Genomic DNA, 20,682 nt, shown 5'->3' on the forward strand with positions numbered 1-20,682 from the left:
AAGGAGCGGGATTCACAGCTCAATAACTTCGTTCTTACATGTTTCTTTTTGGGATATCCAGGTATCCCACCTCTTGGAGTTCTGCAGACAATGCATCCGCCTACACCTGCCCCTGCTCTTCGTTCTCAACTAAAAAGTGAGCTGTCTCCCGTTTCTATGTCTTTCTGGCTCGGTTAAAGCCCTGTGAGCCTGCGGGGTAAGCGAGGGAAGGAAACGATGCTGTGAGGAGCTTTTCAAACAGAGCAGTGTCCGTAGCTGGTACCCCGGGGAGGATGAGTACTCCAAATGGATTTCCGCAGCACTCAGGGGCATGTGTTACTCGGAGCACGGAAGGAGGAGCCGTACAGGACCTGCACGCTAAAAAAGCCGGCAAAGCAGCCAAGAAGGAGGCTGGTGGCAGTGGGGTGCTTACCTTTGAAGATCGTCCAAGTGTAGGCACCTCTTTAAATGAAACCTTAAAGCTTCTACCAGATGAACTCAAAGCTAACGTGAAAATTAAATCGATCACTCCAAGGCCTCCCCGGAAACCCCGGCTGGAGCGTGCTGCGTCTCTGGATGAGAAAAGCTGGAGGAGGTGGAGGCGGTTTAGAACAAGCCAGGAAAGTCTGACTGATCCCAACGAGACAAGTTCCTCCAACGGTTCTCTGCAGGAAGCGTCCCTCAGCCCTCCGGTCAGGGGCAGGGCAAGCCCCAGCCATCAGTGCTGCCAGCAGAACTCCTTGCAAAGTTCACCAGATGCCTCGGAAACCGGTCCCGTGGGGAAGAGCAGAGGAGGCACCTCCGACCTGGGGAAACGAGCCTCCGAGATCTCCAGTGCCTTTGGTGGGCTTCTGCGGGGGAAAGCGTTTGCAGGCGGCAAACCCCGGCTGTCCCAAATAATGCCGGCTCGACCTCTGCCGCCCATGGAGTTCAATGTGGCCTCTCACACGCTGAGGACAGCTAATAGGATTGACTCAGATTGTATGGATTATCGACATTATTCTCAGCACAAGTTTGGGAGGGTAAGCAGCAGCTTGAGCGATACCAGGCTACACGGCAACGGGATGGTCTGTGATAATTGCTCCACAGACTCCATGAAATCTACGTTCAGCCTGCTCACTCCCATTCGCTCCAAGGATGTTCGAAGCAGGTACGTCCCCCAGCTTCTCCTGGGAAAGTTTGGGGGGTGTTAGCAGGGATTTGGCTGTCTTGCAGAATCCTGCTGGGCAGGGGCAGGGAACTTCAGACCAATCGGTAAAGTAGAGAAGTTGTTCTGTGTTGTTTAACCTGCTGTGGAGACTGGAAGCAGCTTGCAGATCAAGAGATTAGTACAAATACTCTAAATTTGCTGCTTTCAGCTGGGTATTTTTTTACATAAATATGTATAAGTTATATTTGCTGTCAAGTTGCTTTTAGTATTTAAGTAATCTGTTTTGAAATTTAAGGAACGGTAGTGGTGCATGCTAGCAGTTGGGAAAACTATTCTTTTTCTAAAATCTAGAACTACATTGGGCTTGAACTGAAATATTAAATGGCAGGAAGAAAACCCAAATGTTTTAGCTTGAAACTATGACATAGTACTGCATGTACTGTCACAATGCTGTAAGGTGCTGAGGGTCCTCTGCAGATACTGAGTTTGTTTGGCTTCTGGCAGGATCAAATCACGTCCTTTGAACTGCTTCAGTGTCCCACGGGAGCTCCTCTGCCCCGGCTTTTCCAGGAATCTCTTGAGGAAGAGTCTGCTTCCACTCAGGTCTCGGCACTTTCTCCTAGCGTGGCCCTGACCTCTTGCTCTGGTTGCTCATTTGTCTTCATTCTTAGTTAAATTTAGATTAGTGGTTGGAGGGAACTGAGGTGGGTATATTAATCTGCTTGCTAGCGCATCCAATCCTCTTCTTGTGTTGGCGGCAGAGCCTCTATTTGTGAAGACCTCCCAGCACACAGCACAGACACTGCAACGAGTATTATTGGTAGTACTGCAGGTCAGGAAACATGCAAAAGGTAAAGGATATCAAGTACTCAGCTAAAGGTTGTATGTTATAGACACACAACAGTCTGTGAGACCTTGAGGGATAAATCTGATCATTGATCCAAAGAGTGGGAGCCAGTGGTAGAGGGGAGAATAATTCTGAGATAAATTAAAGTGTTAGTAACTGGTGAAAAAGCCCCAAAGATAGATTGTTACTCGTTTGCCATCAGGGGTTTTCTTTCACCTCCCTCTGCAAAACTGCTAGAGGCAGGTGGGCGCTGGGGAGACCAGTGGGTCACGCAGCGTTCCCTAGCATTGTGCTCTCATCGTTATTTGTAGAGCTTAAGCAAGATTAAAAATGCTTATTTAACTTGCAGTCCTTTTGCCAATACCCCTTGCTTTTGTGTTCTTCGGAGAGGCAGGCGGTGTGGGGCAGATCTGTCCTTTTCGAGTGTGATATTCCTTTAAACCTCAGACTCAATAAATCATTTACTTGAAAGCTAATTTGATGAGCTGAATAGAAGGAAAAATGTGAGTTTGAATCCTTGATTAGGAACAACTTGGTGCCAGAACATTGAGAACGGTGGAGCTATTTTCATGTTTTAAGTAAACTGACCTGCTTCAGGACAGTCAAATATCAAACCAATCTCTTCATTTTGTGTTTGCGGTAAGTTCTAGGGGGATTGAAGACTTTGGATGGCTTCAGTCTTCTCATCACAGAACCTCTGCATCATCAGTCTCACCACCATACTCGTGTCCTGGCTTGGAAAAGGCTGGTTTATGACCATAGTTTTGTTTTCTTGCATGTGATCCGTGGACTCTCAATAAGGGTTGGAACTTTATAAGGAATTTCAGGCAAGCAGAACAATATATACATACTAAATGCCATTTCTTGAGCTAGAGACATGTTCTTGATTAACTCAAGATTCAGATGTTACAAATCATTATTCCAACTGTCATGTTGTTTCCTTAGATGCTCATTTATGCGTCTTCTGTTCGCAGAAGCTATTTGGAAGGCAGCCTTCTGGCAACTGGTGCCTTACTGGGAGCAGAAGAACTTAGCAGATATTTCCCTGATCGGAATATTGGAATTTTTGTGGCCACCTGGAACATGCAGGGTCAGAAGGTTTGTGCACATCAGTCTCCCCAGCTCTCTTGGCAGTGGGAAAGTTACCCCGTCTTTACTGCAAGGACTGGTGCAATGGTTTTTTAATGTTCATGACTATGTTCCTCGTAAGCCCGAGTTCATCAACTTTATTAAATTACAAGGCCCTCTTACGCATGTTCACCTTAGTGAGAATTTTTAGTATTGTCACTTAATGTATTTTTTGAAGCATGAATTGTTTGCACGTGCTGTGGGACTTGTAGCTTAGCCTGGACTTTTCTAGTAAATCTGTACATAACTAATACTGCTTTATTTTTTCTTTTTCTTTTTCTTTTTTTTTTTTAAATAATAGGAACTTCCTGTGAATCTGGATGACTTCTTACTACCAACAGATCCTGACTATGCCCAGGACATGTATGTCATTGGGGTTCAAGAAGGCTGTCCAGACAGGTAGCAAAAACAATGTAATGAGCCATCCTCTTTCATTGTTAACTAATTACTTGGGTTTTAGTTAATCTGGAAATAGTCTCCATCATATTAATATTTTCAATAAACCCATTTAATAAGACTTTGAATTCCATTGCATGAGCACCAGAAGAAATGGGATTTAGAGATAAATATCAAAAAACTCTGTAAATACAGAACTTGGTCCTGTTGTCAGGGCAGCTAATGGCAAAACTCCTGTCTGGTTTCTGTGGGCATCTTGCCATGGATCCAAGCTGGCTGTGGGCTGGCTCACGGGCTGGCCATTAGCCTTAGCAGCCACGTGCTCATTAGTAGCACATTGCTGTAAATGTCTAGTCTGTCTGAGATTGACCAGCCCTAGAAGTGCCAATTGAAGCCTCATGTCAGACCCTGCTTTGTTACGGTGTCCTCCCAGTGGGACTCTCTTTTCCCCAGATTTAGAGCTGCTCGGTGCAGGGGCAGTAATACCCTCCCACCAACACGCAGTGCCTCTGCATAGCGTGTGTGGAGTTACACGTCAATCTGACCATCCTTCCCTGCAGCATCACTGAGGCAGCGGAGCTTTTGCTTACTCTTACTTGACCTTGGCAAAGGGATCGCCCTGTTTTCGCAATGCTGATTTCCTCTCCTGGTTGTTGTCTCCTGTACTGTCCTTGTGACCCAGCTGTTCTTCTTCCCTGCAGAAGAGAGTGGGAGATCCGCCTGCAAGAGACGCTGGGCCCCCACTACGTCATGCTCTACTCTGCTGCCCATGGGGTGCTCTACATGTCGGTCTTCATTCGCCGGGACCTGATCTGGTTCTGCTCAGGTGTGTGGTCCAGTAAGAGCTGGAACGTGGGGAAGGGAAGGAACTGCAGCCATCGGGTGTCTTGTCCTTTCTTCCAGGGCTGTCCCTCATCTTACTTTCCTCCTCTCTCTAGAGGCTTTTTGGTAACAGCAACTTCTTTTTCTCTTTCCAGAAGTGGAGTATGCCACGGTGACAACCCGGATCGTATCTCAGATCAAAACCAAGGGAGCTCTGGGAATCTGCTTCACGTTTTTTGGGACCTCCTTTCTCTTCATCACCTCCCACTTCACATGTGAGACATTTACACTCTTGTTAGAAGTGTCCCGATTGAGGGAGGAGGAGGTTTGCTTTACTAACGTGAAAACCAAAAATTAACTCTGCACATTTATATCCCTTTTTCCACACTTTCTGTCATTATTTTTCAGTGTGGATTATATTTTACATGTGGGAAATGTTTAATGCCCTTTGGAAGCTGCTGTTGTAACCAAAAATGGTAATTGAATGAAAATGATGCATTGTTGGCAGTAAATGGGATTTCTGTCTTTCAGCTGGGGACAGTAAGGTGAATGAGAGGAAACTGGACTACAATAAAACCATTCAAGCCCTTACGCTTCCCAAGAACGTTCCAGACACAAACCCCTATCGATCCAGTTCTAGTAAGTCTGAAACCATGTTTGTGTGGGAGCCCACACGAACGGAGTTTGTGCATTGTCTGTCAGTCTGGAAGAAGAAGGATAGCACTAATTTGAGATGGTACAAAAAGAGGCCACAGGTCTTTTTGTCTGAGGATGGTTACTGTTCACATAATTATTTTTTTTAGGTGGGGCATAATTTTGGGGGGAATTTGAGAGAAAAAGTTGAAATGGAGGGGAAGGGAGAAAATTTGAAAGGAATTTTCATGTGATGTGTTTTTTCTTAGAACAGCAGTATGATAATTTTGGTGTAGTAGTTATCAATATTATGGATGTGTTTCACTTTCCAAGTCTTTTCTAGAACAAGTAGAAATTATTTCGAGACTTAAGAGCAGGAACATTATTTCAATTTGCTGACACAGGTCAGCGTATTGTTTGCCAAATTCCATTATTCTTTCTTAATACTGTGCTGTTAACATGACGTCTCGATGTATAGCCAAGCCCTTTTTCTAGAAAGATGAATTTACTCTTCACCTGTAGCATTCGGTTTTTGTGTTCATACTATTTTTAGGTCCTATAGACATTTTTTTTAATGATTTTTTTAAATTTCATTTCAATTTTTTACTGTTTTTTTTATTACCATGTTCTGTGATGGTCACAGGCAGAAAACATGCTCAAGTATTATATCTGCTGGTAGTGAAAAGAAAGAATTTATACCTGCTTCTTGAACGTCTCTAGCAGTACTCTCAGTGAGCTGTGCCTCATACAGCTGTAGCGTATACTTTAATTTTCCTCAAAAGAAGATTCAGGGAAGAAAAGTTTGGTTTTTTTTTTCTTTCCGAACTTTTCAGGATGCTTACCTTTATACTGACACTTCTGGCTTGAATTTGCAGATGATGTCACAACTCGGTTTGATGAAGTATTCTGGTTTGGTGACTTCAACTTCCGACTGAACAAGGATCGTGAGACCGTGGATTCCATCTTGAACCAGAACCCAGAAACTGACGTGTCCAAGCTACTGGTGTATGACCAGCTTACCAGTGAAATGAGTAGGGGTGAGGGACAGCTGGTTTTCTCCCAAGTCTCCAGGAACAGAAATAATTACAGCCAAATCCCTATTTCTTAGAGAGCTTTCCTGCTTTCTCTTGTCAAGTTCCCTAAAAAAGGAAGGCAGCAGTTGTCAAATACAGGGGCTTTTTGCTATAGCATTTTGCTATATTTAGTGTAATCTCCCAAGCCATTTACTGCTCTGTTTCATCTGACTCCTCTACAAACTGGACATCATTCTCTCAGTGTCCAGGGCATTTAGGTTTGAGGCATTTGCAAAGCACCGTGAGCTTTCAGTGGAAGGGGAAGTGCGTGCACCAAGTGTTCTTTGTTTAAATAGCCACTGACTAAGTAGCCACTGGCTAACTTTTATCCTCAATATATAAGAACTTGAGCTTGCTCCCTTTCTGGAGCCCAAGCCCAGGTTTTTCTAGTCATTTGTGTATATGGCTGTTGTTTCTAGCCAACACCAGTTACGCAGTGTTGAATAAATGCAGAAAGTGTGGCAGGTTCTTAGGAAGGAGGAATTTGTTGTTCATGCTGTTCTCCCTTTCCCTTACAGGGTCTATTTTCAAAGGATTCCAAGAGGCTGACATTAATTTCCGTCCTTCCTACAAGTTTGACATAGGAAAGGACAGCTATGACACCACTTCCAAACAAAGGACTCCTTCCTACACGGTAAGGATGGTTTCAGAGCAGCATGTTCAAAAGGGCTGCTCAGCCTCACGTCTGCCTCCAAAGGGGATTCTCAGCCATGCTGAGATTTGTTGCTTGAGAGCAAGAGGGCACATGGAACTGCTTTGAATCCATGACCGCAGGGAGAGTTTGGCACAGGCTGCTAATCTCATTTCCCTGCCTTACATCCCGTTCCAGTGCATTCTCCCCTGTGCTCGGAGCTGGGCACAGAACCGCTATTGGGATCAGACACACATTCTTCATTAATGTGTCCCGGCCCAAGACACTTAATTTCACTAAGTGGAGCGTGATAAACGAATGGATTTGTCTCTTGGGAACCAGTGCTTCTTTCCAGGGTGGATGCGTAAAGGGAGTTACCATCAGTCTCCCCTTTTTTCTCTGCCTCCCAGGACCGAGTTGTATTCCGCAGTCGGTACAGAGACGACATCCAGGCTGTCAAGTACTCATCGTGTCCTGTGATCAAAACTTCAGACCATCGGCCTGTGTTTGCGTTGTTTCGTGTGAAAGTGAGACCCGGCAGAGACAAGTTAGTACCTCCTCCACCACTCTGTATGATTGCACGTGGCCCCGGTGATCCTGGGATATGCTCCTGTTCTGAGTTTGTCCTCTCAGGAGAGTTCCTGAAATAGAGTTTATCCCATGTAGCACTTCGCAGGCTGTTTTTTACCCAATATATGCCAGTAAGAGCGCTTAAACCTTGCACTGACATCTGAAATTCCTGCTGCCGGGTCCCTTAATCCTCCTCAGCGAGAGAAACGGAGTCCATTGCCATGGGCTATAAATCTGTGTTTTAGCTGAGATGCAGCTCTGTTTTTCCTGACAGCATGGACAGCTTCCCTCTGTTGTGCATGAGCCGTACCAGCGAACACACCAGGTTAACAGGAAACTAGCTGAGCTTTTCAAATGAGTGTTTTTTGCCCCTTATGAATGCAGGCCTGCTCATGCTTAAATTGAAAGTACATTTGCCTTTTACAACCAATATTTTCTTCATTTAAATGTATCGTGAAAAATCTTAACTTGTTGCTGTGAAAGAACAACTTTGATTTACCCCTTTTCTCCCACAGCAGTAGCCGAAGGCCTTAAGAAAGTAAAAATCAGGTTTCTGACCTTTCTTGTATGGACTAGTTGGGAAATTTTGGGCAAACAAGAAGGTTGTATTTGTGCCCTGATCTAATTGCTTGTGTTTATATTGTAGCATTCCACTCGCTGCAGGGCAGTTTGACAGAGAACTCTATTTAATCGGAATAAAGAGGCGGATCACAAGGGAACTTCAGAAACGGCAAGAGCAAAAGGACCAAAAATCCAGCAGCATTTGTAGCATTTCCTGAGCCGAGGTCTCTGCAATGCTTGTGTTAGAGGTGCCCGGAAAGAGGATTTCAGGCCACGGCAAACTCTGCAGGGAATTGTCTGCCTAAGCACCTCTGGCAGTTGCTGTGGCTTGTGAAGAATGTCTTAAACCTCATCCTCCATCTGCATGAGCTAATCCATGTAGCTCAAGTGCTTTTGCTGAAGAAAACGGAGTCAGTTATTTAGGACATCCATCCCGACAGATGTAATTGATTTATTTTTAACCAGGCTACCTTTGGAAGCGACCAGGTACAGTCTCTCAGTTCTAAGGTGACTCCACGTGGGGAGCACAGCTTCTGGAATTGGCATGACTGCGGCAGGGGACCTAAGAAAAGCCTGCAGAAAGGTGAAAACTTGTGTTTGTCTGTTTGAGTTGATCTGGTTAACACACATACGATGTGGGGTTGTGGTTTTTTTTCTCCTTACCTGTAGCCAAGTGTACAGTATTCCGTAAAATGCGTAACAGGGACCAGTTAGGAGACTTGGGCAGTTTTGTGTAAGGATGGTGCTCCTGCATTGGGCCTTTTTGGTCCTCTACAGCAAGACGTGTGTGAATGTACTACTGTATATCTGAAGTGTAGAAACATTGCCTTTCAGCAATTATTCTATAGGCCTTCTGTTGCTAAGGGGGGAAATACCAGTCTCTCACAGTGTATTTGGCTGTTGAGAGTGCTTGAAACAATCCCTTCCTTAACTCAACTCACTTGCCCTCCCCAGGGGTGATGAACCACCACCTGCCTTCAGCAGGACAGTCGAGTTGAAAATAAAGTATAGCCACTGTGTGATGCTTCACCAAAGCGATTACGATGTCGAGGGAGGGTACGTGGGAGGTGCGCAGAGAAACTGCAGCAACTCGGACCAGCGCAGTTTCGTTACCTCTGATTACAGTTAATTCCTTTTGTTTTTTTATGTATTCAATTCCGTGAACTGTGAATAACTTGCTGTTTTTCAAGTAGTGTTGTCTTAAGGCTAAACATATTACATGGACCAGTATGGCACTGGTAAAACGTTAAGTACAGCTAATACTTCATGGGCACAGATCGGCTGGATCATTAATCACCTTAGTAGATAAAACAGCGTGCAAACAACTTGGAGGAAGTGCTGCTAACTATGCAACCTGTCCAAGACAGAGCTTCTCTTCTGCGGTACAAACATTTATGGCACTGACCTGTCTGTAGCCATCAGGTATTTGAATTTCCTTTCTTTTTAAAGGAATAAAAATAAATTAATGCAATACCTTAAATGAGAACCAGCTCTTATTGCAGGGTTGTCAGAACTACAGTTCTTTGTGTGATGTTCGGTAACCATTCGGGTGACCTGAGCCTTTCGTCTTTCAGCTGGAAAAAAGGGACAGATTCCTTTGGGAATCATTTGCATTGAACAAACAAAGCCCATTTCACCGGGCAGTTCAAGAAACCCAGCCCATTAGCTGATGAATTTCAGAACTCGTACTACTTGCTCCAGTCATTCAGAGGTCTCTTTATTTTCTTACGAACATACACAACAACTGAACAGGACTTTCATACTGTGGGTTCCACAAGAAGCGATGCAACATCTTTTCTAGTTGCACAAGGAAAGGTGTGGGGGTAAAGCAGGTAGTAGCTGCCTCACCGTGTTCTGCTCCCAGTTTGATTGCTCTTTACAATGCTCATCGAGCCAGTGAAGTGCTGCAATGCAGCTCTCTACATTTTTAAGCCCATATATTAGGGGATTATGTAAATCAGATGTTTAATTTCCTCTCTTTTGGGTCTTCTTCAGTATATCAAATGCGTGGCACTTAGCTTCATGTCACTCACTTTAAAGATAATGAGCTTTCTGAACGTCATTTTGGTCTGAGTTCCATCTCTGCTCTGAGACTGACCATTACGTCTTCTTTTTGCAAGGCCTTAAGTTCACCTGTGTGACAATTTGAAGGAAGTAGGATGCAGCAGCAACTCCTTTAATAACTTCCTGTTTTGGTACCAGCTCTGGAGTAAAAGAACTTTTATTCTTTAACGTAGTTCACTTACTTACAAATGAAAAACCTAAAGAATAGGATTGCCTTAATTCTACACTAAGTGTCCATGTAGCATTACACACAGTATCTCTGTAGATGAACTCCACAGAAACTTAAATTATGCCATAGGTCTACTTTCCTCTGAGCTCTAGCAAAATGATGAAGTTGTTTACTTCCAGCCATGTGACTTCTAATAGTACCACAGATGGTAAATCACACTGATGAAATGGATCGATGATGCTTGTAACAAAACCTGGACTGCTGGAAACCTGTTATTCACATGGATAACAACTGGTATTTTCCTAACTCAGTTTGACCAAGTCTTTGCTCACCTTGGTAATGGCTATAAATATTCTTTGAATTCGGATCCATAAGCCCAGCTTTACGTGCCACCACATCCCACCAGAAGGGCACACACCAGCACCTCCCGTGTGACAGCCCCACCTCTACTGCTGCTATGATTAAATGGTAACACAGCAGTGACTGACTTCTCAGATACATGCTTTCAGTTGTAGTGATGAATATTTTGGCTTGCTGTGTTCTCCCCCATGCCAAGAGAAGGCTGTACACACCCCTCTTCTCTTGTAACCTACTCGGAGGGTCGAAGCACTCATCCAGAGCCAGGGTGGGCCTTTGAGCCCAACATAACGAGCTCTTCACAGTCCAGTGTTGTGAAACAGCTTTGTTCAGCTGTCGCGTAGCTCCGTGTCTGCACAGTATGCCTGGAAAGATCGGGGAAAGAGGGCTCGCAGCAATATTATAATCTCAAAAACATATTAAAAAAGAAGCAAGTCTGTCAGACGCACAGGATGCACTGCTTTATCGAAAAAGCCGGTACATCCGAGGGAGTCGCCCGTCCTTGCTGGAAAGCGCCGTCTGGATGTGTTCGTAAGAGGGCAAATCTGTTAAGTCGCCCAGGGCGGCCACAGCAGGTTTTTTATGAAGCATCTTAGTGACCACTCTCTTGATATCAGTAGGTTTCACCTGACCTGCAGGGAAAAAAAAGCCAGAGCTGTGACAACTATCATTAACTCTAGACCTTCTCTACCGTCCTTCTGTTTTTTTCCTTCCTCCTGATAAAAACAAGCATTGTGGTAGCTTGCGAGCAATTGAGAAGATTGGTTTGAAATACAGATTTGTAGTATTTATGCCCCCGCGCTTTCTAAGGTAACTCATCTGCGTTACAAGAATATGTTTTAAGTTGCTCCCCCCACCCAATTGTACCTACAATTTGGTCAAGGCAAGGCAAGGCAAAGCACTGTCTACTCACTGATGAGGGCACAGAGCTCGTGAGGCAGCTTCCTTGTGTTTGTGGCCAACACTTGCCTTCCCACATCTTCAAAGATAACTGGCCGAGACTCAAGGTTCATCATGAGCATGGACTTCAGCTGTGTCTTCGCTCTCTCGAGTTCTACCTGTAAACGAGCAGCAAATACAAACAGATGTTTAAAAAAAGTCTGGCCACTGCTCTCCAAGATGCCATGTAAGAGTTCTCGGAACATCTTCCTCTTTGTGAATATGTTGCTAAAATTATTATTATTCTTTTACAGAAATACTTAACATGCTTATCTAAAAAACTATTTCTAGCAAGGTCAGTGCAATGCAAGATTTCAGCTCAAAGGCCCTGGGCACAGCGTGTAAGTTCGGGTGCTGACCTCTCCTACTGCTCCTGCCATTAGAATGAATTCTCTTGTGATGATTTCCACCATCTCTTGAACCTAGGAAAAACAGATAATTGAAAGAAGATTAGAACAACACTTATTTTATTAACATTACTGCCTGGTAATAAATGATGTGATTCCTTTTTAAGGACAGCTGCCTTTGAGTTCCGGACTGTATACCTGTTTTGGATCGGCACTGGCATGTATACACAGGAGACCAGTATCCTCGTAACTGTGGTGGTAAGAGGTTGCATTATACATCCAGTGGTGCCTGTGGGTATACAAACAGTATTTAATTTTTTTAAAAAAAGAATTTAAATGTAAAAATGAAACAAACATGGACAGCGAGTCCCCTCCTGGTGCATTTCCAGGATTCTTGGCAGTACCAATGAGAATTGTCAGTTCCTGCCTCTGACATGATTTCTGCATGTGCCAGCTACTTCCTTCTCCCCACCTGCACCCCTGAGACCAAACCCAGAACGACACAGAGCAGCGTCACTGGTGCCTGCTGCTAAGTCCGTTACTGTCCCCTGATTAAAGGAGGGATTAGTCTAGTGGAGGAAGACAGGATTCCTGGTCACTTCTGCCCTTTGCTTTTACCCTCACAAAACGCCCACAGACAAACCAGTCACGGGTGTTTCAAGCGGAATAAGCTGATGTAAAACCCAGGGTGTTGGCTTTCAAAAGGTGAAGCCATCCATGAGAACCTGCTAGAGAAGACCGCTCTGCTGTCCTTTACACAGAAAGACAAACACACCTGTTGAGCACATTGAGATACAGGCGGGTGAACATGCCCTTGCCAGGCCCTCCAGCTGAAAAAGAGCCACCGCCTCCCATCATCATGTTTAACACCGCAAAGGGAATGAAATCTTCCTCCTGAATCGCAACAAGAAATTCAGTCAGGTAACAGCAGAGCTCTCAAGGGTCTGGGATGAGTAAAGAGCCAGAAAGAAAGATGGCACAAGAAGAGTGTAAAAGTCGGTGCCTTTATCAAACTGTTGGTGAAAAAGCTGCTTGTCTGTTCGTGCAGCATCAGCAGCAAGAGGGCCAATGCTTCTCAAGACCAGGGCACCCAAAACAAAGGATTTTAGGCTGATACTTACTAAAAACGAGCAGCTTTCTAACCCAATCATGATGTGGGTAAGCTCTGGGATGGGAGTAGGGCCCAGACTCACATCTGACATATCTTTTTCAACCTGTGGGAAAGGCAGACAGGTTATTAGGGCAGATTTTCCCCTTTGTTGTACCCAGTTTGATATATTCCCAGGAATTAAGCTGTCACCCGGACAATGGCTGTCATGGCCAGCTTTGGCTTATGTTCATGAACAACATGTAATGTTAGGAAAAAAAAAAAGCTTATAGAGAAATCATAGAATCATAGAACTGTCTAGGTTGGAAGAGACCTTTAAGATCATCTAGTCCAACCATCAACCTAACTCTGATAAAAACCATCACTAAACCGTGTCTCTAAGCACTATGTCAACCCATCTTTTAAATACCTCCAGGGATGGTGCCTCAACCACTTCCCTGGGCAGCCCACTCCAAGGCTTAATAACCCTTTCAGTAAAAATTTTTCCTAATATCCAATCCGAACCTCCCCTGGTGCAACTTGAGGCCATTTCCTCTTGTCCTATCGCCTCACCAACAGCCAGGAAGAGGCACGATGTCACCTCCCCCCCTTTTCCTTTTACCTTGACGATGCCTCCTGTGTACTGAGCCACCGATCTGTCCACGTCCCTGCTCTGCCCGCTGCCCCACACTGGCTCCACTCCAAGCAGATGTTTCCTCGCACACTCCACTAACTGTTCGTGCTCAATTCCCACCCCGGCGAGCACCATCCTGTCCGGGGTATAGTAGTTGCGCAGGTAGGAATGCAGGACCTGGCGATCGATTTTGTCAGTGTTTTCCACGGGGCAGAACCTGTTCAGTCCAACTGTATTGTCTCTGTAGGCTGCCTAAAAGGAAACAGATAGATTAAAGCACCATATATTATTTCACCCCCCGCCATCTAAAGCTTCTCCTTCCTGTGTTAGAATTATGCCCAACTGAGAGATGTAAGAGAGGAAAGGCTGAGCGCTATTTCACTGATGTCAGCATAACTCATCAACGTGCTGTCACTCGTGTCAACAAAGATTAAGTTATAGATAGTTCTAGTTCAGGTTAAAATCTTTCACGTGTGTAGAATGTAGGATTTCAAAGTGGGGGGAGAGCAAAATTCTCCCTCTCACCACTGAAATCTAATTGAGGAACAGAAAAATCTGTTTTCAGAATAGTCTGATATAAGCCCTGTGTTGAGGAAGGGAACGCAGCGTGTCGCGTACAGGGCACTGCGCACAAGGTATGGCTTTGCAGTGTTTTACCGCGTGGATCATTTCGGTGAGGAGAGGCTCTGGATCGGGTCTCATATTCAAGTCTTCAAGCTCAAATCGGATAGCCATTCGAGTCATCTCAATTTCTTCATCTGTAATAAGAGAGAAAGCAAGAGATAACAGACAAAATACCCAATTGCTACATGATAACTTCTCGATGAGCTCGATCTAATGAAGAATTCTGAACTCTAATAGCAAGTCATGCATCAGAAGTCTTTTTGAGACAAAGACTTGTGTTCCCAGACCTGATAACCTGGGCTGTAGGGCTACATCAGCCAGCAAGTTGACCACTGTGTCCAGGCCTTTGGCATCAGCAGAAACAGCGTACATTATGGTGTCCCTGCAACACAAGCAGACGGGTTCGGCCCTGAGAAGTCACAATCATTCAGTAAATGCACACCAGGAAATCACAGATATAGCTGCTTGACCATCATCATTAAATGCTTTCAAAAGGAAATAGATTTGACTTTTAGAACCCTTTCAGGTTCACTTCTGTAGCTTCTTGGCAGTCGCCACAGATGGATTTCTTCTGCTTAGAAGCAAAAACTGGCTTTTACTATCACACACCAGGAAAAGCAACTCAAACTACTGCCAGTGTTACAACCACCCAGGTAACACAGGGAAAGAGCGTCGTACCTTGATGCCTGGCAGTCACAAATGCCCCCGTGCTTTTCTAAGGTGAGCAGAATTTCATCTTTGCTGCCAAACTGAGCTGTGGACTAAGAATGAAGATACCAGTGTTACAAACTGGTAAAATCCTTCAGGGTGGCCCAGAACAAGCAGCATCTACATTCTTGAAGTCAAATGGTTTGCTAAATACTCACTGACTTCGGAGGGGAAAGCGCAACGGACTTTCAAAATATAGTTATAACCATCAGGAATACCATCCCCATCTACTTTAACAGCTCAAACCCGCCGTGCTGCTGCGAGGAGCGGGCCCTGCCCTCGGCCGCTCTCTCTCGCTTCCCCCGGTTGCCCCACTGCTGTGCAGATTTACGGTGCTTCCCACAGACTCTGGGACCCCGTAAGGGCAAGAAGGGTACTCACGGAGAAGGCCAGCTTTTCCAAGAAGTGAGAGATCCCGCTGAGGTATTTTGCTTCGTGTCTTGATCCCGAATTTATAAGAACTAGCGTTAAGAAGAGAAAAAACTTAGCGTGACTTTTATCCCCGCCCCGGTCCTTATGCACAGCCCAGGCTCCCCGGGGAGGTGAAGTGTCACTGCCGCCCCCCTGGCCAGGCCTGCGGGCAGGGCCGGTGTGGCTGTCCCCAGCTCAGGCCGCTGCCCGGGCCCGGTGCCCCCCCAGTCCCCCCGGTGCCGGGTACTCACGGCCCACGGTGCAGAACTGCCCGAATTTCTTCTGCGAGGCGACTCGCAGCCCGTTCTCCAGCACCGTCACCCGCGTCTCGAACCGCTCCCGGCCCTCGGCCGCCGCGAAGACCGCCTTGGGCACGCCGGGCAGCGGGCAGGTCAGCGACACGCTGGGGTAGGCGCCGCCACCGCTGTAGCTCCGGCCGGCCGCCAGCCCGCACCTGCGGGACACCGGGAGTTCCGTCAGGGAACCCGAGCCCGGCGGCACCTCCCTGTAGCCGGTACCGGGCGCTGCATCCCCCTGATCCCCCCCTCCCAGCCCATTCCTCACCGCCGGGCCGGAACCCAAGCGCCCCGCCGCAGCCACGCCATGGCGGCCGCCATCTTGCCGTCACCCGGGAGCCAGCAGGCGGCACTGCGCAGGCGCGCTGACCCCGGGGAGGGGGGGGGTGGGCGGGGAAGGAGGGGGGGTGGGTGGGGAAAGAGGCGGGGCTGAGCCCCCTGAGGGAGGCGGGACTCGGAGGAGGCGATTGGGTAAGAGTGTGGTTGCCGCTCACTAATTGGTCCCTTCTGAGGGAGGCGGGGCCCGCTCTGAGGCGAGGCTCCGGCCGGTGGCCGCTCCGCCTCGGCCCGCTCCGCCACCGGGGGCGGCTATGGCGGCCGGAGGGGAGCCGCCGGCGGGCCCGGCCGAGCCTAACCCCTTCTCCTTCCACGAGTTCGTCCGCAGCAAGGCCCGGAGCGGCGAGGAGGCGGGCGATGCTCGCCAGGTAGGGCCCGGGCAAAGGCGCGACTCACCTCAGCCCTTCTGCTCTCCTCAGGCGGCGCCGTCCGGCCCGAGCCTCGGCCCCCTCTTATTCCCGGATCCGGCGCCGCTCGGAGAGGCGGAGGACGAGGACGAGGAGGAATGGAGTGGGAGCTACCAGCCCTTGGCCGTGGAGCAGGCCCACCTCGCCGCCGCGGGCCCCGCCTCGCCCGCCGCCGGCTCCTTCTTCTTCGAGGGCGCGGGGCTGGAGGGCAGCGAGGAGCCGAGCGTGGCCTCCCTCGGAGCCCCCCCGGGGCCGGGCTTCCCCTCCCTGCGGCAGCCCAGCTACGAGGAGGTAAGAACCTGTGCTGCCCGCCCGGCACCTTTCTCGGGACGGACACAAAGGCCGCCTGCGGGCTCCGTCTGCTGTCAAACGAGCTCCGAGCTCCTGTACCAGGTTGTTACAGAAACTTGGTGTCAGCCTCCAGCGTTATTAACGCGTGCTGTCAGCAAGGGCTGTGCCGTACGTGGTAGCTTGTTGTTAGGGATGCTTACAGAAGAGAACTAGCTCTGAAAAGCTAAAACTGGCACGAGTCAGATCCAGTACCTTGTCTGTGCTACTGCTTTTTGCATGGCCCGGGTGACTTCCTCGTGCTCTCGCCTCTTGAGGTCATATTAATTTAGAATTAACGGCATTTGATTAGTCATATTGGCACTGGTTGCTCGGTGCCATGTTTCTGTGCCCTACAGGGTTAGTGAAGTTAAATGGTTTTGAGAGGGGAAAACTAGGTGCAAAAGTAAGCTTGAATGGAATAGAAAGTGCAAGACTTTCCAGCGCTAGAGTTAAAGCTGCATATTTCTTCTGGTACTAGTCTTTGAGTGTTAGTAGTGTTGTGAAACTACACCCTCATTTCTAATGAGAATTTTTATTTTTTAGCTAAAAGAAGAGAATGCCAGTTTGAGAAGCAAGATCAATAAGCTTCAGATTTTCTCTGAAACTCAAGCAGACAAGTGCGTAAGCCACAGTACGGGGGAAAGTAACCACATAAGCAAGGAGCTGTCTTAGAAGAGGTGCTCACTGGAAACAGTCAGCGTCTTTAAAGAAGAAAAATGTAGTTGAAATCTATGCTGTTTATTAAAAAGCTTTAACCAACCTGATTTTCTTATTGAAAAGGGTTTGGAAAGTAAGTGGCAAGCTGACATCTGATGAGTGTGCTTGTGTGGCTTATGCTTCGTGCAGTTTAGGCGGTCAGTGAAAATGAGGGTAGGGCTTGACAGGATGCATTTCGTAAAGCTTCAGACTAACAAAATAATGAATCTTAGTCTCTCTCCTTTGAAGCAAGAAAAGCATTTTTTTATTTTTGCTGATGAGCAGCTTGATACTGGGGTAGTTGAATTTCCTGAGGTTAAACAACCCGGTGACCAGTCCAGGGTGGTAATTTCTGAAGTTCCTCTCAACTGTGCTGCTCCTCGCAGCGAGGCAGCTGATGCTTCCACGGTGACGGGGTCACCGTTGGATTCAGAATTACCCTTAGTTAGGCTGATTGTGAATGGCCGTGTTTTCTGCACAGCCTTTTTGCAGTCAGGTGTATAGTTCCCTTTAACACTAATGGATGTTGAACAAAGAAATCCCCTGAGCCACAACCTAGAACTGTACTTCTGTGGGAAGACTTCGTTTTTCTTATGACACAAAAGAATGTTTCTTGATTCTTCCCTAGAATTTTCTTACTAAGGTATTTAATGCTACAAGAGCTTAATGAATATTTTCCCGTGTTTTTTTAAGGATGAGGAAGCTCGAAAGAAAGCTTGAGGAAAATAAAATTAAAGAAGAAAAAGAAGCGCAGGATTTGGAAGCAATGGTGCAACACGTGGAGCAAAATCTCCAGCTGATGACGGTATGTGTTGGCATTTGCCACGGCAGGAGAAGCTTGTTTGCAGGTGGAACTGTATAATTCTGTTCCTTTTCCTTCCTCTCCCAGGAGAGTGAGGGAAGCTGAAGTGATAGTTTTCCCTTATAAAAGACTGTGCCCTTGTCTAGAACTCCATTTATTACCTAGAGCAAGGGAGGTCTTTGCAGAAATACCATTTTCGGATTCATCAACACCTTCAGTTGCTTTTTTGCAGCCTTCTGGAAACACCTCCTGTATGAACTAAGCTGTTTTTCCCACTTGCTCATTTACACTGAGTACCTTTTCCTCTTGTCTGTGAAAAAAAGCTAATGGCTGGAGGGGAAGGACAGCGCTTGAAGGTGTCGGAAAGGAAAAATGGGGAAGAGGCAGCTGATCAGACGTGACTGGGGGCACCATCTCCATCTCGTCAAGCATAGATACATACAGGATGGCCATGAGCCAGCAATGTGTCCTTGTGGCCAAGAAGGCCAAAGGCATCCTGGGGTGCATCAAGAAGAACGTGGCCAGCAGGTGGAGGGAGGTCATCCTCCCCTTCTGCTCTGCCCTGGTGAGGCCCCATCTGGAGTACTGTGTCCAGTTCTGGGCTCCCCAGTTCAAGAAGGACAGGGAACTGCTGGAGAGGGGACAGCAGAGGGTTACAAAGATGACAAGGGGCCTGGAGCATCTCTCTTATGAGGAAAGGCTGAGGGACTTGGGTCTTTTTAGTCCGGAGAAGAGAAGGCTGAGGGGGGATCTGATCAACACCTATAAATACTTAAAGGGTGGGTGTCAGGAGGATGGGGCCAGTCTTTTTTCAGTGGTGCCCAGGGACAGGACAAGAGGTAACGGGCACAAACTTGAACATAAGAAGTTCCATCCACACATGAGGAGGAACTTCTTTCTTGTGAGGGTGGCAGAGCCCTGGAACAGGCTGCCCAGGGAGGTGGTGGAGTCTCCATCTCTGGAGACATTCAAACCCCGCCTGGACACGTTCCTGTGGGACCTGCTCTGGGTGGACCTGCTTGGGCAGGGGGTTGGACTGGATGATCTCCAGAGGTCCCTTCCAACCCCATATCATTCTGTGATTCCGTTTCAGAAACGGGCTGTTAAAGCAGAAAACAATGCTACGAAACTGAAACAGGAAAACGCACTACTTCAGGTAGGAAGCAGTGTTCCTGAGGTCTCCCTGACTGTACTGGGTCCGAAAGCATGCGCCTTGAAATCGATCCTATAAAAAGGAATATTGAAAACTTTTAAGGACGCCTCACTTTTCCCAGCGGATGCTGTAGAAGACGTTCTAGGCTAGAACATTTCAGTTCTTGGTAACTTCATCCCTGCGACGTGTGGTGCTTCCCTGACAGTTTTTACTGAAGTTTCACGTGATGTTCAAACGCCATTGGATCGTTGGGACCTGTGAGGGCCGTAACGCAACAGGGAGAAGCGGGGGGCTCGGCTGCGGGAAGGCGTCCGACACAGAAGGGAGAGAAGCTGGAGAGATACTTAATTAGAGATGGTGCAGCAGCGCCCGCCGAGTGCTGGGTGACAACACCGGGGTCAGAGAACAGCCTCCTCCCTGTTGTCAGAGTCTGATTAGGCTGCTGTAACACTGGAGTGAAAAGAGCAGATTTTGGGCTGCTGGCTGGCATGAAAATGAAAATTCAGCTTTAATTAAGGCTTCTGAGCTGTAGTTTGCTGTCAGTCTGCTCTCCAGAGCTGGGAGGACATTCTCTCCAGGCAGTCTGCTTACGGGATCTGCCCAGGAGTTGCTGTACCCTGCTCAGAACTGTGAAGTATCTGCTGGAGTTCTGCGGTTATTTTTCATATCGCTTTTGGCCCTTTCCTCCCCAGGTTCAGCTGAAGAATTACAAGACGGAGAACGAAGCCCTGAGGTCGGGGCAGTCGGCCAGCCTGGCCGCGGTGAAGCGCAACGCGGACCTGGCCTTGCAGAACCTCCTCAGCGTCGTAACGAGCTCCCGCTCCTCCATAAAGTGAGTCCTTGTAACCTTGACTCTCCCGACGCCGTCCCGTGTGTTTCTCTTGATACCTGTGGGCACAACTAAATCCTTAGTGGAATTTTTAGGACTGAAACTCATCTTCTTGTATTCTGGATGCCAGATCAGCCTGTGCGTGTTCTTACTTACCTACTGGGTATTTTTCTGCAAGGTTAGGTAATAAAAATAACTAGAACGTGTCTTATTTCTTTTTACTTGATGTAAAACTGCTGTATTTAGACTCTAAGTCTCTTACACTTTATTTCTTTACAACTCCCACTTCACTCCAAGCAGCAAAGGCTGCAGTCCGGATAAATGGAGTCTTGAAAAACCACATATTTTATTTTAAAAAAAAAAAAAAAAAGCCATCAAAGCATCCTGGCTGTTTTGTGCCCCCCCCCCCCCTGCTCTGACGCTGCCCGTGTCCCCCCCACCTCGCTCTAACGCTGCCCTTCTCCCCCCATCGCAGGCAGCTGGTGTCCGGGGCCGAATCCCTGCAGCTGGTCGCCGATCTCCTGAGGTCCATAGACCGGATGGCTGAGGTGCCGGAGGACGGACAGTGACTGAAACCGAACGGACTCAAACCCAGAACTTCGCTTTCACGCGAAGAAATCATTACTTAAAAGCTAATTTCTGATACTCGGCCTGGTTGCGGTCTGCGGAGGCGGTCTGTAGTCCTCCTCCTCGGGGCGGGGAG

The 20,682-nt window shown here is 47.3% G+C and overlaps 3 protein-coding genes across 4 annotated transcripts; 2 read left to right on the plus strand and 1 right to left on the minus strand.

Moving 5' to 3' along the window:
* The first annotated feature begins 272 nt into the window (after positions 1–272).
* On the plus strand, positions 273–9,268 carry INPP5E (inositol polyphosphate-5-phosphatase E). Its single transcript, XM_074161203.1, has 10 exons — positions 273–1,129; positions 2,951–3,074; positions 3,406–3,503; positions 4,202–4,326; positions 4,478–4,597; positions 4,854–4,961; positions 5,831–5,992; positions 6,547–6,662; positions 7,070–7,206; positions 7,876–9,268. Exons 1-10 carry the CDS (start codon positions 273–275, stop codon positions 8,006–8,008), a joined length of 1,980 nt encoding a protein of 659 aa, XP_074017304.1. The 3' UTR covers positions 8,009–9,268.
* Positions 9,269–9,487: 219 nt separating this feature from the next.
* PMPCA (peptidase, mitochondrial processing subunit alpha) lies at positions 9,488–15,764 on the minus strand. Its single transcript, XM_074161142.1, has 13 exons — positions 15,695–15,764; positions 15,382–15,584; positions 15,101–15,180; positions 14,690–14,772; positions 14,299–14,393; positions 14,045–14,145; positions 13,376–13,639; positions 12,788–12,880; positions 12,442–12,560; positions 11,865–11,955; positions 11,679–11,741; positions 11,294–11,438; positions 9,488–11,012 (listed from the first exon to the last, which is right to left on the minus strand). The coding sequence occupies exons 1-13, from the start codon at positions 15,745–15,747 to the stop codon at positions 10,843–10,845; spliced, it is 1,560 nt and encodes a 519-aa protein (XP_074017243.1). The 5' UTR covers positions 15,748–15,764; the 3' UTR covers positions 9,488–10,842.
* Positions 15,765–15,953: 189 nt separating this feature from the next.
* On the plus strand, positions 15,954–20,623 carry ENTR1 (endosome associated trafficking regulator 1). Of its 2 annotated transcripts, XM_074161268.1 has the most exons (7): positions 16,017–16,130; positions 16,182–16,460; positions 17,043–17,116; positions 17,889–18,000; positions 19,091–19,153; positions 19,843–19,982; positions 20,455–20,621. In XM_074161268.1, the coding sequence occupies exons 1-7, from the start codon at positions 16,017–16,019 to the stop codon at positions 20,546–20,548; spliced, it is 876 nt and encodes a 291-aa protein (XP_074017369.1). In that variant the 3' UTR covers positions 20,549–20,621. The 2 variants fall into 2 exon arrangements, with proteins under 2 accessions (XP_074017368.1, XP_074017369.1); XM_074161267.1 differs by having other exon boundaries at positions 15,954–16,460; positions 20,455–20,623.
* Positions 20,624–20,682: the final 59 nt, after the last annotated feature.

This window comes from Numenius arquata, chromosome 19, assembly GCF_964106895.1.
Source record: "Numenius arquata chromosome 19, bNumArq3.hap1.1, whole genome shotgun sequence".
Taxonomy (NCBI): Eukaryota; Metazoa; Chordata; class Aves; order Charadriiformes; family Scolopacidae; genus Numenius; species Numenius arquata.

Coding starts and splice junctions, on each gene's coding strand:
- INPP5E (XM_074161203.1), top strand. CDS start 273: ATGAGTACTCCAAATGGATTTCCGCAGCACTCAGGGGCATGTGTTACT. Junction 3,075..3,405: donor GGAACATGCAGGGTCAGAAG/GTTTGTGCACAT, acceptor TTTAAATAATAG/GAACTTCCTGTGAATCTGGA. Junction 4,598..4,853: donor CATCACCTCCCACTTCACAT/GTGAGACATTTA, acceptor TCTGTCTTTCAG/CTGGGGACAGTAAGGTGAAT.
- PMPCA (XM_074161142.1), bottom strand. CDS start 15,747: ATGGCGGCCGCCATGGCGTGGCTGCGGCGGGGCGCTTGGGTTCCGGCC. Junction 14,773..15,100: donor TGGAAAAGCTGGCCTTCTCC/GTGAGTACCCTT, acceptor CTTCATTCTTAG/TCCACAGCTCAGTTTGGCAG. Junction 11,742..11,864: donor CCAGTGCCGATCCAAAACAG/GTATACAGTCCG, acceptor TGTTTTTCCTAG/GTTCAAGAGATGGTGGAAAT.
- ENTR1 (XM_074161267.1), top strand. CDS start 16,017: ATGGCGGCCGGAGGGGAGCCGCCGGCGGGCCCGGCCGAGCCTAACCCC. Junction 16,461..17,042: donor GGCAGCCCAGCTACGAGGAG/GTAAGAACCTGT, acceptor TTTATTTTTTAG/CTAAAAGAAGAGAATGCCAG. Junction 17,117..17,888: donor TCTGAAACTCAAGCAGACAA/GTGCGTAAGCCA, acceptor TGTTTTTTTAAG/GATGAGGAAGCTCGAAAGAA.